This window comes from Tenrec ecaudatus, chromosome 4 (genome assembly GCF_050624435.1).
Source record: "Tenrec ecaudatus isolate mTenEca1 chromosome 4, mTenEca1.hap1, whole genome shotgun sequence".
NCBI classification, from domain to species: Eukaryota; Metazoa; Chordata; class Mammalia; order Afrosoricida; family Tenrecidae; genus Tenrec; species Tenrec ecaudatus.
In genome coordinates, this window is record NC_134533.1 from 83,968,011 (window position 1) to 83,984,500 (window position 16,490).

General features: G+C 45.4%; 1 protein-coding gene across 1 annotated transcript in view; it reads right to left on the minus strand.

Annotated features, from left to right (window-relative positions):
* The window catches only part of ME3 (malic enzyme 3), a 223,466-nt gene extending 208,103 nt beyond the window's left edge, over positions 1-15,363 (minus strand). Inside the window, exon 1 of the mRNA XM_075548695.1 lies at positions 14,950-15,363. Within this exon, the coding sequence (XP_075404810.1) occupies positions 14,950-15,132 (183 nt within the window). The 5' untranslated portion in view covers positions 15,133-15,363. The remainder of the gene's footprint in view (positions 1-14,949) is intronic.
* Between the last annotated feature and the right edge of the window lie 1,127 nt (positions 15,364-16,490).

Sequence of the window (16,490 nt, forward strand, 5' to 3'; positions counted from 1 at the left end):
TAGATAGGTAGGTAGGTAGGTCGGTAGGTAGGTAGGTAGACTGATAATCGACTGACCAACCCTGTGGAATGTGGACTTATTTTCTTTATAGTAAGTTTTAACAATCTTGGTCAGAATGTGCCAAAACTTTCAGACAAAATCTTGAGACTCCTGAAACTCAGGGAATGGTGGGCACCACTCCTGGCACCACCAGTCTTAACTTCCTGATTTATTTCCAGAATCAACAGCACTGGAAATTTTGTGGCCAGACATAGCTTTCCTTACTGTTCTTTCAAACAACACAGTATCACCAGGTTTAAGCTCTAAGAAGTAAACACACTCTTCCCTGGTTCACCTCTTTCTTATGATGGCGCTACCCAAGTTAGATGTTGTCTGTGCCCAGGGAGAGTGAGCTTTGATTCTTCTGCCTCCCCTCCTCTTCTAGATGCTCTGAGAGGACAAGGGCCAAGTTGAAGTCCTACTGGGTGTGAGGTTTGTTCTATAGCCCACGTAAGGCTTCCTTCTGTTTTATGACTGGAATGGAGCTTTACAGATATGAATTAAGGGAGAATTAATTTATCATTTTACAGTGAGCTATGTGTATACTATTTTACAGAATCATTATAGCAACTGGTGAAGTAGATATATTTTAGTAACAATTCTATTTAGAGACAGTGAAAGAGGCTCAGAGAAATGATGTGATTTCCCCAAGACCCCACATCTATGAATGTGATTAAATCCAGAGTTTGGATTGTGATCTTGGGTTTTTGGTTACAAGTCTCTACTGCCTAATACTTGGTCACAGGTTAGGGGATCACCGCTATTTCCGACTGGCTTCTTTCCATGCGTCCCACATCCTTTAGACCATTGCTAGTTTATAGCAAGTCCACACTTAATGTTCTTAAAGCAGCCTCAAGGATGAGAATAGAGCAGCATTAAGGTGATGTCCTTTAGATAAAAACCTGGCACAGTGTATTAAGGAAATATATTCCTGAATTCTGGGTACATTTTTATATAGCTAGAATAAAAGGTTTCTCTTGATTTTAACAATTCTCCAAGTCCTACAGAACAATCTAAAAATACTTTACACTGTCAGATCAAGCCTTTCACTGTTTGCAGAAGAGAGAGCAGGTGGGATTGGTGTAGCATCGGTCTTAGCCACAATGGTTTCTGCTCCGTGTAGGAGGATGCACTGTGAAAGGAATACAGGACATCAATCTTTATCGAGAGCGTGCCCTGAGGAAGGCCTTGTGCTGGCCATCTGGTGCTGGAGGCAGAATGCTGGCTTAGAAGGTGACTTCAAGTAATGGAGACAGGTGCATGCTCTCAAAAATGTAGACTGAGTCAAGATGTGGAAAAGGGTGTGGCCAAACGAACTGAATGCTGGAGAGGTGTGGAGGGTGAAGGGATCTTCTGATGTGGAATTCTCAGGGCAGAGTGGCACTGAAGATACTGGTAAGTATGCTGAAGATTCTGACAAGTGAGCATTGCAGTGCGAGTTATACCCTCTGGAGCTGTGCACACCAAAGCAAAGTGTAAAATGACAGAGCCTGCCAGGGTACAGGAAAGACGACCGAAACCCTATTTGCAGAAATAAAGGCTTTAGGATGGTGTTGACCTTTCGGAGAAATGGGGCCCTTTGTAACAGAAAGTCGATGACTCAATTTCTGCCCATTCAACCACAAAAATGATGGATGACCCATCCAGAGAGAAGATGCCATTCTCTCTTAAGGTGTGACCTAGGGAATTTGTCTGCTGTCACCCTCCTCTGTCAACTCCTATTCTCCATCAGGGGTCAGCTCCTATAACACTGCCTTCTCTGCGCCCCCTTTCCATGCTCCTTAACACGTATGTGCATGCTCCTTTCATTGTGCCCACTCATGGAAGAACTGGTTCCCGCTCACACCCCTTTCACTGTAAGCATCTCAGACACAGGGGAAGTGCTGTGCGCATCCCTGCGGCTCCACTCCCCAGGACATAATTGGAAACCAGCAAATGCCTTTTGAACAACTCCATGAAACAAACAGATTAATCTTGGGAGCAATGCTCGTGCTTAAAGGGGAGGAGAAGGTATCCAGTGATCTAGAAAGTTCCATCCAACTTGAAGAGTCTGTCATGGAAAACGAGTCAGAGGAAGTGACAGCACCTTGTCTGGGAAGTAGGAGTCTAACCAGGCTGGTCACAGCCGTCCACGCTGTACCCTGAACAGGGCACAGCATTCAGAATCCAGGCACAGGTCCCCAGGGAGATGGCATCTGCACACCAGAAAGTGACGGGACAGCATGCGGATGGAGTGTGTGGGCTCTGAAACCATATGGTCTGGGTTCGAGACCCTGATCTGGTACTGTAAGCGACGGGACCTTGGGAAAACTGGCTACTATATTTCCATTTTATCCTCTGTCATATAAGTAAAATCATAGTGTCTACCCCAAAAGGTCATGGTGCTGGATCAAGTCCACTCTAAAAAAATGTTACATGCTATAATTATTTGAAAAACTAATTCTAAAGCATCCTTTGATGGCACAGGGTTACTTGTTGAGTTGCCAGCAAGATCAGCAGTTCGAAACCTTCAGGTCGTCCGAAGGAGAAATATGCGGCTTTCTCCTCCCATACAGCCTTAGGCTCCCCAAACAGGAGGGACTGGTGAATGGAGGCCGGAGCTATACTGGCTATCAGGGGTGCCGGAGCTCCTCTCCTGTGGGAAAGTCGTCAGACAGCTCAGTAATTCGGAAGAGATGTTGCATGGGAATGTGTTGCCTCCCTCCTGCTTTCTGAAAGAGCCACGCAAAACAAAATGAAGACGCCAACAGCCCCAGCCTTCTCCATCCCAGTGGCCATCATGTCGGGACCACTTATGCTGTGGTTTACATGCAGATCAGCTACCAAACAGCTGTACAGAATTCAGACAACATGCTTTTAAAAGCTAATATTCTCAAGTTGCTAATGATTCAACTCAACCCCCCCATCCCTCTGGTTTTCAATAACCACTTGTAAAAGCAAATGCGGTTTTGATTTTCTCTTTTTCAAGTTCCTCAAAAGCTGATGATCTCCCCATCAAAAACCCCACTCCTCAAGTGTCTGGCTATGTTTTCCTTCTTACTGTCCTTTTGGGAGGAGCTGTGTTCTAGCCAGGCTGCCAGGCAACCCCTTTGGGTGTGGATGAATGCATGCCTTTAACCAGTGACCTTGGCACCCCGTTTGCAGGCTGCCCGTCAGATTTTCATCACGCTATCATAGAGCATCGTTTGTGCTCAGCATTGGAGGGGCAGCCCGACACTGCCCCAAAGGATTTCCCAATGTGCCTTCTACCCATCAAAGGGAAGGGTTTGGGAAGCTGACGGCAATTCATGACTCTGCCGACAAAAGGGTTGTACAATCGTGATCCTTTTGCAGTGGGCACATAAATCAAAAGGTCCCCCTTCCCCTGTCTCACGACCGAGACTGGCATTTGGAAAAGCAAGTGTAGATGGTAAAAGAAACCTTTGGTAGCAATCGCAAACATAAAAAGCAAAATAAAACCCTACACCCTAGAGTTTACAAAGACACCCCAGAGTTTGCAAAGGCCAAAGAGGACTAAGAGAAATGGGAAACAGGGAGATGGAAGAGAAGCCTGAGAAAGTACCAAAAGATACTCACGATATAAAGCCCCATTCAGACGACTTCATGCGCCAGCTGTGCCGGGTCTAAAGCAGACAAACACACTGCGGTAGGAGCGCAGTCCTCCGGTGCCGCTGCGTACAGTCTGGACACTAATGTTTATAACAGTTTCAGAACGGGCAGCAGGTCCCTGTGTTAACATCTTACTTTTGCATGAACCTAGAAGATAACTAATTCTATGCAGAGAAAGTTTGAAATAAGTTTATTTCAGAGATATTTCCATCATAGATACCTGCCACCCATATTACAAGTGGGTCAAGTTCCAAAGGTTGGTCTGAATGTTCATTTGTTAGATCTCGAAACTCTATTTCCAAGGAAAAATGTAACTTATTTTTTAAAAGAACATTAAATGATTTTGTATAATATGGGAAAAATGTCCCATTATCCCAATCATGCTCATATAGTTTCTTCCAATCCTTTTTAGAGAGTTATATATTTTTATAAACATACTCTGTGCCGGGGAACCGATCACAAATATCTACATGGGACCTCCTCCCTGGGGGATGGACAACAGAAAAGTGAGTGAAGGGAGGCATCGGACAGAGCAAGATATGTCAAAATAATTACTTATAAATTATCAAGGGTTCATGAGAGAGGGAGGAGTGGGGAGGGAGGGGAAAAATGAGGACCTGATACCAGGGGCTTAAATGGAGAGTAAATGTTTTGAGAATGATGAGGGCAATGGATGTACAAATGTGCTTGACACAATTGATGTGTGTGTGGATTGCGATAAGAGTTGTATGAGCCCCAATAAAACGGTTACAAAAACAAGAAAAGCAAACATACTCAGTGCCATTGAGTCCACTTAGGAGTTTGTGGTTTGAATTTTACATTCAAAATACACGGAACCTTTCCTCATGAGTCTTAAGAAAAAATCTTTATAGTGAAAGTTTAGGGAGTAGATCTCAGTTATAAATTCAACAATTCACATATATTTTGTTTCATCACATTCAATGTAATCCTCTCCATGCAAGACCACTCATCCCACCCCTTTCCTCCCTGTTTCCTCTCTCCACCCCCCTTCTAGTCTAATGCTTCTGAGCCTTGTCCTTGGGCAAATGATGCCATTTTTTTTATTTTATAAGAAAGAGCTTTAAAATATTAATGAAAATATTAAATAATACCTGACAAAAACAATAAAACTATTAGTTCCATATTACTTCTTGATTGGCATCCTCACTTGCAACATTCTTTTTTAAAAAAATCATTTTATTAGGGGCTCCTTCAACTCTTATCACAATCCATACATACATCAATTGTGTCAAGCACGTCTGTACATATGTTGCCATCATCATTCTCAAAATACCTGCTTTCTACTTGAGCCCTTGGCATCAGCTCCTCATTTTTTCCTTTCTCTCCCCATTCCTCCCTCCCCCATGAACCCTTGATAATTTATAAATTATTTTTTTTTCATATCTTACACCATCAGACTTCTCCCCTCACCCACTTCTCTGCTGTCCGTCCCCCAGGAAAGAGGTTAAATGTAGACCTTGTAATCTGTTCCCCCTTTCTCACTCACTTTCCCTCCACCCTCCTGGTATCACCACTCTCACAATTGATCCTGAGGGGTTCATCTGTCCTGGATTCCCTGTATTTCCAGTTCCTATCTGTGCCAGTGTACATTCACTGGTCCAAAGATATATGTAAGGTAGAATTGGGATGATGGTAGGGGAGGTGGGGGAGGAAGCATTCAAGAACTAGAGGAAAATTGTACATTTCATTATTGCTACACTGCACTCTGACTGGCTCTTCTCCTCCTCACAGCCCTTCTGCCAGGGGATGTCCACTTTCCCACAGATGGGCCCTGGGTCCCCACTCCGCACACCCCCTCATTCAGAATGCTATGATTTTGGGGGGGGGTTGGTCTTTGATGCCTGATACCTGATCTCTTTGATGCCTTGTGATCTCACAGGCTAGTGTGCTTCTTCCGTGTGGGCTTTGTTGTTTCTCAGGTAGATGGCCCCTTGCTTATCTTCTAGCCTATAGGACCCCAGATTCTATATCGTTTGACAGCCGGGCACCATCAACTTTCTTCACCACATTTGCTTATGCACCCACTTTATCCTCAACGATCGTGTTGGGGTAGGCTGGTGTGCTTCTACCATGTGGGAGTTGTTGTTTCTTAGCTAGATGGCCGCCTGTTTATCCTCAAGCCTTTAAGACCCCAGATTCTATATCTTTTGCAGCTGGGCGCCATCAGCTTTCTTCACCACATTTGCTTATGCACCCACTTTGTAAATGCCGCCAACTTGATGTTAAATTGTTGATTATTTTAAAGTATACTATGGTTATGGATACTGCAACACTAGGGTATACAAATGATACTGTTCCCCTTATAGACCTGTCTATTGTTTGACTGAAAATTGAACCCAGACCTGAATGGTGACTAATGACCATAGCCTCCGGGTTCCCACCAGTCTCTATCTGACAATAAGCCTGATCCCCCTCATGATTCTGAGTTTTGCTCTACCTTTTCCTCCCACTCTATCCAGGACCTTCTAATGCAGTGGTTCTCAACCTGTGGGTAGGGACCCCTTTGGGGGTCAAATGACCCTTTCACAGGGGTTGCCCAATTCATAATGGTAGCAAAATTACAGTTATGAAGTAGCAATGGAAATAATTTTATGGTTGGGGGAGTCACCACAATATGAGGAACTGTATTAAAGGGTCGTGGCATGAGGAAGATTGAGAATCACTGTTCTAATGCATTCCTCTATTTCTGAAGAGTCTTCAAAATGATTACATAAATACTTATTAAACATTAATGTACTTTCTCTGATTATAATTCAAGAAGAGCTGGTGGCACAGTGGTTAAAGGCTCAGTTGATAATAAGAAGGTCAGGGGTCAGGGGTTCAAACCCACCAGCAGCTCCTTGGGAGAAGTTTGAGGCAGTCTACTTTGTAACAGTAGTGGAAACACTATAGAACAATTCTGTTCTACTCTGTAGGGAGGGTTGCTATGAATCAAAATCAACCCAGTAGCACTGTGTTTTGTGGTTTTGTTTGGCTGGGTTGGGTGGGTAGTGCTTGTTTTTTGTTTGTTTGTTTGTTTGTTTTTGGTGTTTTTTTTTCTGGCTTGAGAATAATTCAACCATTTATAACATGTTTATGACAAAATCTTTTTTGAGTATCAATTTCCAATACCAGGGGCAGAAGATCAGTTTCCCGTGGTCCTAGAATTCCATGTCAGGTACTCTTGAGTTTTAGACCCCAGGGAAATGGGGCTCTTCAGGGTCTGGCTCTGCTTGTCTTCAAGAAGCACTTCTAGGACAGGAGAATTGGAGGGGTTCCAGCTCTTGGGGTCTCAAAGAGAAGGGCAGGAGTTCTTCGAAGTCAGGAATGGCTTTAGCCTCTGGATCACTTCCTACACCTCATCCCCTGGTTTGTTTTTTGTTTGTTTCCATAGCTGCCCCCCCAAAAAAAATTATCCCCATTTATCTCCTGTTCCAGGAGACTAGGGCTCCTTTCTTGCCCAGGCTCTATTTAGTGGAGGTAAAACTGGAAACAAACAAGGAGTGTGCTGAGCTTCTCCATTCTTCCTTCAGGAACTCTGTGACTAATGGTGGGTCGCTGGACACACAAGGGCCCATGATAGATTTGCTCACACGTCAGACAGAAGTCTGGTCTTACAAACACCACAGGTGGGAGTGCTGAGGGAGAGGAGGCACCAGCATGAAAGAAGGCCATGGTGAGAGTAGAGGGAAGACAGTAGTGAGGAGATGAGGCAATCTCAGCTGACATCTCTATGATCGATTTCCTCCTTCAATAACTAAGCACCAATACTGGACCAGGAACTGTTTTATGTACTTGGGATATATCAGTGCATAAATAGACAATACCTCTCACCCTCATGGCGTTTGTATATAATGCAGCCACATAATCAATAGACATAATACAAACCAATTAAAGAGTAAGCTAAACTACACTGCTGTTAATTCCAACTCAAAGCAACCCTACAAGACAAAGTAGAGCTGTTCTATAGTGGTTCCAAGGCTATAAATATTTATGGAAGAAGTGGGCCTTATTCTTCTCCTGAGGAGCAGGGACTGGCTAGTAGGTTTGAACAATCAATCTTTCAGTTGGCAGCTCAACCCTTAACCCACTTCATGATCACAGCTCCTTAAATAGTATGTTAAACCAAGCCAAACTTACTGCTATCGAGTTTATGCCAACTCAGAGTGACCCCTCTGTAGGTATCGGGGACTCTATTTATGGAATTAGAAAACCCTCTCTTTCTCTCGTAGTGGCTGGTGGTTTTGAACTGCTGACCTTGCAAAGGGCAGCCCAACACGTAACCACTACACTACAAGGGCTCCAAATAGTATGTTAGGAAACTCCAAATAAACTGGGGGTGGGAGAAAGACCATGTTAAATGGGATTGAAGAAGGTCAAAGGGATGCATACTTCATATAGGGAGGTCAGAAAGCTCTTGTTGAGAAGTGAGAAGTCTTCAAGAAGGTAGGAAGTTAACAATATTGAAGGAAGCATGAAAGAAAGAAAGGGGTCTATTGTTTTAGTCAGTGCTAGCAATTCTCAAACATGTTCCATGGATCCAGAGGAGTAGATGGAAAAGCACAAGACAGGAAGCCAAGAGCCCAATTAGGAGGCTCTTGTTTAATGCAGACAGGTGATGATGGAGTTAACAAGGCTCTGGGGCTGTAAAGCAACTGATAGATTTTAAAGGTTGGTGTACAGTTGAGAGTAAGTGAATAAAAACTCGTTGTTGTTGTTGTTGTTGTCATCATCACTATGGGCCATTGAGTTGATCCCAAGTAACAGAATCCTTGGTTCAGCAGACCTTAGGAACGGTCCAGTCCTGAACCACACTATGGCTTGTGTCAGGTGCAGCTCAGTCCACAAAGTGGCATTGTTATTCTTCAGCACTTCTGAGAGGTCCAGTGCCTTCCCGTAGAGGTACAGATGTTGGTTGACTTCTTTGTCCATTGGCTTCCTTGCTTGTTTTAAAAATTATCTTCACACAAATGTATTTGCAGGTGACATGGTCATATTATCCATGGAAGCCCTCAGTGGTCACCTGAACCCACAGGTAATCCAAGATTTCTAAATGTCTCTAGAGGGCTGTGCCATGCTTGTGTGGGATGAGTGGTTTTGGTGATTGTATCTTCAATAGCCATTCCCTCTTTCTTTTATGGCATGGAAGCTTTGGCTGAACACATGGATGTCCAAGTATGTATTGCATTGCTTAGGCTCTCTTGCAGCTAGGTGTGGCATATGACCAAGTTCTGGGCAACTGGATGTGAGCCAAAGTGTTATTTGAAACTTTCTGATTGTGAAGTGGGTGGAGGGAGACATCAGAAGGTGTGAGATATGACAAAATAATAATAATTTATAAATTGTCAAGGGTTCATCGGGCAGGGAGGAAGTGGGAGGAAAGGGAAAAATGAGCTGATACCAAGGACTCAAATAGAAAGCAAATGTTTTGAGAATGATGAGGGAACAAATGTACAAAAGTTCTCAACACAATGGACATATGTGTAGATTGTGATAAGAGTTGGTCAAGCCCCTAATAAAATTATTTAATTAAAAAAACCCTATGTGCAATGATAAAAGAAACACAAAACTCAGTAGTTTTAAATTAACTTACTGTAAATTTTTACAAAATAATTTCTCCTTCATTGCATTATTTTCTGAATTATGCTGAATGAATTATTTGTTTCTCCCAACCAGTACAGTTACTTTCATGAGCTTTTCTTCGATTTAAAATAAAGAAACAACTCCAATGACTAACAAAAAAAAAAAAAAAGGAAATGGCATGCCTTCCCTTTCTTCTACTTCTTCCCACTGGCTCTTGTATGGAGTTGATAGCAGAGGCTAGAGCAGCTATCTTAGACCAAGAAAGATACAACCAAGCCACAATTCAAGCTAGAATTGTCCATCTCAAGCTGTTCATGAGAAGTAAGTATGGTTCTGTCCTGGTTAAGTCTCACTATCTGTGGCTGACTTGGTTACATTTGCCAAACATTTAGCCTAACAAATACAAGTATACATTCTTTTCAGCTATTCTCAGGACAAAGGCCTGGGAGTTGGACTCCAATGTTTGCCCATCCCAAGTGTAACAGTGTTCATTCCAACCTGCTGTTCTTGTGTATTTCTAAAACATCTAAAAAGCATTTGAGCCTTAATGCCCCTATTCATTACGCAAGAAGCTCAAGTCCAGAATAAATCACTGCTTCTCAAGCTAATGTTAACCAATCTGTGGTCTCTCTTTCAATCAAGAAGGCCTGACTCTATAGCACTTCGGGAGTAGAGGCCTCAGGAAAGCATATTATATGGCCTGCCTTCTGGGAAGACGACATCAGCAATAGACTTCTTATTCCCCATACAGCCCAGCAAGCAGCTCCTGACTGATGCATGAGTCAAGTCTTCAATGACAGACTCCCCACTAAAAGGAGGCAAGATCAAATTCCTAAGGTGCACTGAAGGAAACATGTACTTTATTCAAAGGCAGATCCTTGATGTGTGGGAGCCTAATAAACCACCACCACTTTAGAGGGATTCAGCTGAAACCTGCACATCCCACACTCGAGTGCTGGCCACCGAGCCCTGGCGCGTGTATGCAGGTGAACTCAGAATCCACTTGGGAAAGCCGTCTCCAGTGGGGGCTCCACTGCATGGCTATGCTCATCCACAATAATACTGATCTAACTTTGCCCCACTCTTATTCACTCCCTGAACATCAAGCTCCAAGGAGAAAGGGGTGGGGGGTTAAGAAGGAGTGGGGGAAGGAAGAAAGAAGGAAGAATCAAAGAAGCAGGGAGAGAGGGAAGGAGGAAGGAAGACTCAAAAAACAAGTGAAAAGGCAGTGCTTTGTGGTGAAAATCCTTATTCTTATGAGGGCTGCATGGGGAGGCTGATGCACTTTGGGAAATAACACACCCTCTGGGGAAACGGTGGAGCCCTGGAGAGGCAATGGTTGCAGCATTCTGCTGCTAACTGGAGCAGCTGGCAGTGTGAACGTGCCAGCTGTTCTGTGGGGTGGAGTTGTGGCAGTTTGTCCTGCAGTGTTGCAACTCTGTCCCATAGTGTTGCTATGAGTTAGAGTCAACTGAAGGGCAGTGGGCTTTGGCTGGTTTGTTCAGGAGTCCTGGAGGTGCTGTCAGGTACAAGTTGGACTGTGCACTGCCAGGCTGGAATTCAAGGCTAAGGGAAAGATGACGCTACCTGCTCCTGGCCTTGAAAACCCCACATAAGGGGACTATGACTCGGAATCAACCCCATGGTAGTAGGTGTTTTGTTTTTTTAAATCTTGTGAAATGTACTGGAAGTCTGTGAAAATTAGGGTCGAATAAGTACATTTCCTTCCAAACTAGATACATCTAGTCATTTATCTAGGCAATGTGCCCATTTGGGCTAGCTGCAGAGTCTGGACATCAGTAAAGCGGAGAGCAAAGAGGCCATGACCTGACTGAGATCACGCAGAGAGCAAATGTTTATAGGACGGTAAAAGTCAGCCACGGGGGATGCAGCGTGATCAGGCAGAGCCTCTGTCCTCAAGGAGTTAGTTCATGGCCTAAAGTGGAAGACACCCCAGCCAGCTATCACAATGGTGCGTTCGGTGCCAAAAGGAAGCGTATTCAGTGATAAGAATGGGAGGGGATTGAAATGCAGTTTGGGGACTGAGGACAACAGAGACTTCTCAAGGTGAGCTGAGGCCAGATACATTTTAAAAAAATCATTTTACTGGGGGCTCATCCAACTCTTATCATAATCCATACATACATCAATTGTGTAAAGCACATTTGTACATTTGTTACCCTCATCATTCTCAGAACATTTACTCTCCACTTAAACCCCTGGCATCAGCTCCTCATTTTCCCCCTCCCTCTCTGCTCCCCCTACCTCATGAACCCTTGATAATTTATAAATTATATTTTGTCATATCTTGCCCTGTCCAACGTCTCCCTTTACCCACTTTTCTGTTGTCCGTGCCCCAGGGAGTAGGTTATATAAAGATCCCTGTAATCAGTTCCCCCTTTCTGCCCCACCCTCCCAGTATTGCCACTCTCACCACTGATCCTGAAGGGATCATCCTTCCTGGATTTCCCGCATTTCCAGTTCCTATCTGTACCAGTGTACATCCTCTGGTCTAGCCAGATTTGTAAAGTAGAATTGGGATTATTATAGTGGGGGGAGGGGGAGAGGAAGCAATTAGGAACTAGAGGAAAGTTGTATGTTTCATCGTTGCTACACTGCACCCTAACAGATTGGTCAATTCTCCACAACCATTCTGTAAGGGAATGTCCAGTTGCCTACAGATGGGCTTTGGGTCCCCACCCCTCACTCCCCCTCAATCACAATGACATGATTTCTTTGTTCTTTGATGCCTGATACCTCATCATTTTGATACCTCGTGATCACCAGGCTGGTGTGCTTCTTCCATGTGGACTTTGTTGCTTCCAAGCTAGATGGCTGCTTGTTTTCCTTCAAGCCTTTAAGACCCCAGATGCTATATCTTTCGATAGATGGGCTCCATTAGCTTTCTTCACATTTGCAAAGCACCTGCTTTGTCTTCAGTGATTGTGTCAGGAAGGTGAGCATCATGGAAGGCCAGTTTAATAGAACAAGGTATTCTTGCATTGAGGGAGTACTTGAGTGTAGGCCTAATGTCCATTTGCTACCTTAATACTAACCTATAAATATATGCACATAAATCTGTTTCCCCTTATTGCTTCTCGACCTTTTGGCTAAGATCAAGTGTAAATCTGTTTCCCCATCCTCACATATAAATATATTTACATATGTACATGCCTTTATTTAGACCTCAATAAATGCCCTTTGTGGCCAGATACATTTTGAAGGTCTGCTTGCTACCTTTACAGAATGGGAACGGTACCTGCCTGTGTGCCTATTTACCTTAAGTAGACCACAATGGCCCCATTTTACGGGATTCATCATTGCCTATTTAAGGTAGCCAAAACACATCGGATGAACAAGCCTGTTGTAATCTCATATTGACTCCATAGCCACAACCTAGTCCTTGGGTGGTACAAACAGTTAAGTGCTCAGTTGCTAAAGGAAAGGTTCGAGGGTGGAGTCTACCCAGGGTCACCTTGGAAGATCAACCTAGCAATTGACTTATGAAAAAATCCATCAATGCAACATATGAAGCAAAATTCCACTGTGACATGTAAGGAGTCGCCAAGAGTTGTTGTTAGGTGCCATTGTTAGGTGCACAGAGAGAAATTCTATGTTCAACAGAATGAAACACTGCCTGGCCCTGTGCCGTCCACACAATGGTTATTATGTTTGAGCCCATTGCTGAAGTCACTATGTCCATCCACCTCGCTGAGGGCTCTCCTCTTCTTCACTGTCTCTCTGCTTGACCAAGCAGGATGCCCTTTTCCGTCTCTCCTGACATCATACCCGATGTATGTGGGATGAAGTCTCCCTATCCTCGCCTCTGAGGAGCATTCGGACTATACATCCTCCAAGATTGATTCACTTGTTCTTTTGGTAGTCTGTGGTACTTCCAATATTCTTTGTCAGGATTCAGATGAATCCATTGTTCTTCGACCTTCCTTATTCAATGTCCCATGTTCACATGCATATGAGGTATTTGAAATGATCAGGCACACCTCAGTCCTCAAAGTAACTTCTTTACACTGTAAATGTTTGTGAAGCAGATTTACCCAATGCAATGAGTCATTCTGCCTCTTGACTCCACTTCCCTTAGCATTGATTGTATATGTGTCAGTACTTCTAAATCAATTAATCAAAAGGATGCGAGGTAGTGGAAATGTACTGAGTTGCTTCCCAGTGTCCATTCCTCCTTTCTCTAGCAACAATGCTCAGATTTTACTGTGCTAGAACTGCATCGCCATGCTAAACCACTTGGTATGGGTGGGACCAATTCTACCTTTTCCTTTCAGGGTGAAATCTTGTTGGAGTCAACGAAAAAGAAGGATGAACTTTCTGAGACTTCAGAGAAAATGTGTTGTTAACCATAAGGGTGGCCTTCCAAGCCCACCAGTTACTCTTCGGGAGAAAAGTGAAGCAGTCTATCTCAGAAACCCAAAGGAGCAGTTCTATTCTGTCCTACAGTGACACGATAAATTTGAATCAACTCGGTGGCTATGAGTTTGGCTTTGGGGAGATAGAAGGGGGCTAGAGCTAAAGGAGATTGAACTTTTTTTTCTTTTTCTATTACTTCTTAGTATTACTATCATAATACTTAACATCTACGCAGTCGTTCCTATTTCTCAAAAATGTCTTTTCCAGGCAAATTACTTTACCTGATTTTCACAATCCAGAGTCAAAGAAAGGACTTCAATGCAGCAATTACATAGTCACCAAGCACTTTATATCATTTACAACATAATGTCAAGTTCAGCAATCTCTCTGACTGTCATCCCAACCAATTGAAGCAGGGTTGGTGGGTTCACCAGCCTTGCTGTCTTAGGCAGGAGAAAGGCGAGCCTCAGAAAAATGAAACAGAGATTCAAAACAATATGAGGAAGTGGAGGATGAGGATGAGGAAGGGGTCAGCAGTCTCCAAATCTAGCTCCCTTGATCCTGAGTTTAACACCATTGTTTGTCTCTCTACCCTAATGTCTCAACCGAAGCACAGGTGCTAAATTGTACCTTCAGAAACAAATATCTGTGGCTTAGGTTAATGCACAAACATCTGGCAGCGGCCTAAGCACCTCCATCCTGATTGAGCAGCCTGCTGAGCCGGCCATCATTAGCTGGTGACACCTATGACCTTGGGTCTTGTTTTCTCCTCTGTGAAGGAGGTTTGAGGGAAGATCTCAGATACCCTTGAAGCTCTTACAGTTTTCTAATTGTAGACTTCTCTCTCCCCCACTTGCGAATTAATCGTTTCCTTGGAATAATAATTATAACCTCAGCTGACATGTATTCTCCTCTGGCTGCTAGGCAATGTGCAAAGAGCTGCTCCCATGAACTCTCAAAACCTCAGGACTCCCCTGAGACAATCTTGTCTTGACAGAGAGGAAACTTGGGCTCAGAGCCGTGAAGGGAATGGTCCCAAATCAGCAGAATCACTGTCAGGGAGATCTGACCCCAGTCGGACCAGGACCAGCCAGAAATACCTTAACCAGTTTGTACTCGTCCTGCAGAGGAAATTGGGCTCTGCTTTCTAGTCACCTCGGGACGGTGAGGGGGGAGGGGACTGCCAAGGACGCACAGACTCACGCCTTGACCCAGGCAAGGCAACATGGGGAAGCCATTGCAAGGGTTCCCAGCAAGCGCCTTCCCAGACGCAGGAGGCGGAGCGCCTCTCACCCAGCCAGGGGTTCTCTGCTCAGGTCGCTGTCCCTCCTGGACCATTACCTTATTGAGATGCGGGTTCCTGGTGACATCGTATCCGCGCTTCTTCAGCGGAACCGGGCGCGCCGGGCTGGCTTTGGAGTGGCAGCCTCGGGCGGGCGCGGGGGGCATCCAGCGCGGGAGGACGCCGCCGGCGCGGCCGGGCAGGAGGGCCAGCCGTGCGCTAGTGGCCAGTGTGGCGCCCATGGTCCTCGGGCGAACCTGGCACTGGAGAGAGACCAAGGTCAGGGGCGCCTTCCAGCCAGCCAAGTCCCACACGCGCGGCGGGGCACCGGCCCAAGCCCGGGATGCGACCTTAGGTACAGGGCCGGGGTCCCGCCAGGCCCCGCTCTCTCCCTCCTGCCACCTGCGCTGCTAGCCGGGCGCCGGGCCTACTGAAGCGCCACGCAGGGCGAAAGCCACCCGAGAGCAGCTCCGATGCGGGCGGCAGTCCGCGCCACCCCCGCGACTGCGCGGTGAGGGTCTCCAAGTCCTCTCAGTCGCGGGCCTCCTCCGCCTCTCCCCCGCCGTCCCGCGGCCCACCTGCACCGGTCTCCGCGCGGCCCGCCGCGGGCAGCGGGGCAGGCGCCCGGGTCGTTGCTCCGCTCCCGCCGAGGACGAGACCCTGCGGGCCGCCGCGGGAGCGCGCGCGGATAATGCGTTCCCGACAAGCGCGGTTCCGAAAGCTGTGTGTGCAGAGCCGAGCCGCCGCGGGGGACGCGCGCGGGGCGCCTCCCGCACCGTGCACGCGGCTCTCCGCGGCCAAGGTGAAGCTCGGAATGCCCCGAGGCTTTCCCCCCAACTTGGCCAGTCTGGACGGACTGGGGATTTAAGGTGCCAGGGACCACAATGTCCCTTCCCCCAGAGCCTGGCTCTGAAATTTGGATTTGAAATCCCCTGTCTGTAACCATTCATTGAAATTCCGTAAAAATTGAAATTCAGTTTCTTGGTTGCACTAGCAACATTTGATTGCTTAAAAGTCCTGGATAGGAAAGTGGGGATAGGATTGAACTAACTGCTCATAGAACATTTCCTTCTGTGTGGAAAGTTCTATTGGGTGGTACTGGTAAAGAGTCCTCAATTACTAAGAGGGATTCTGAGCACTCCATGGACCCTGTTGTGGGTTATTGAAGCCAAATAAGGATCTTGACATCTACCTAGCCTTGCACTTAGCTTCAAACTTTCACCACGCAGTGGTCAGGAGATATTTAAAATCATATTCTCCTTTGTGAGTGTACTCAAGGCCAAACTCCTTTCAGGGCCTTAGAGGTAATCTAGAGCAGAGGTTCTCAACCTTCCTCATGCCGCGACCCTTTAATACAGTTCCTCATGTTGTGGTGACCCCCCCCCCCCCCAACCATAGCATTATTTTTGTTGCTACTTCCTAACTGTAATCTTGATACTGTTATGAATCATAATGTAAATATCTGATATGCAGGTTGTATTTTCATTGTTACAAATTGAACATAATTAAAGCACAGTGATTAATCATAAGACAATCTGTAGTTATATATTGTGAAATATTTATGTGTTTTCCGATGGTCTTAGACAACCCCCGTGAGAGG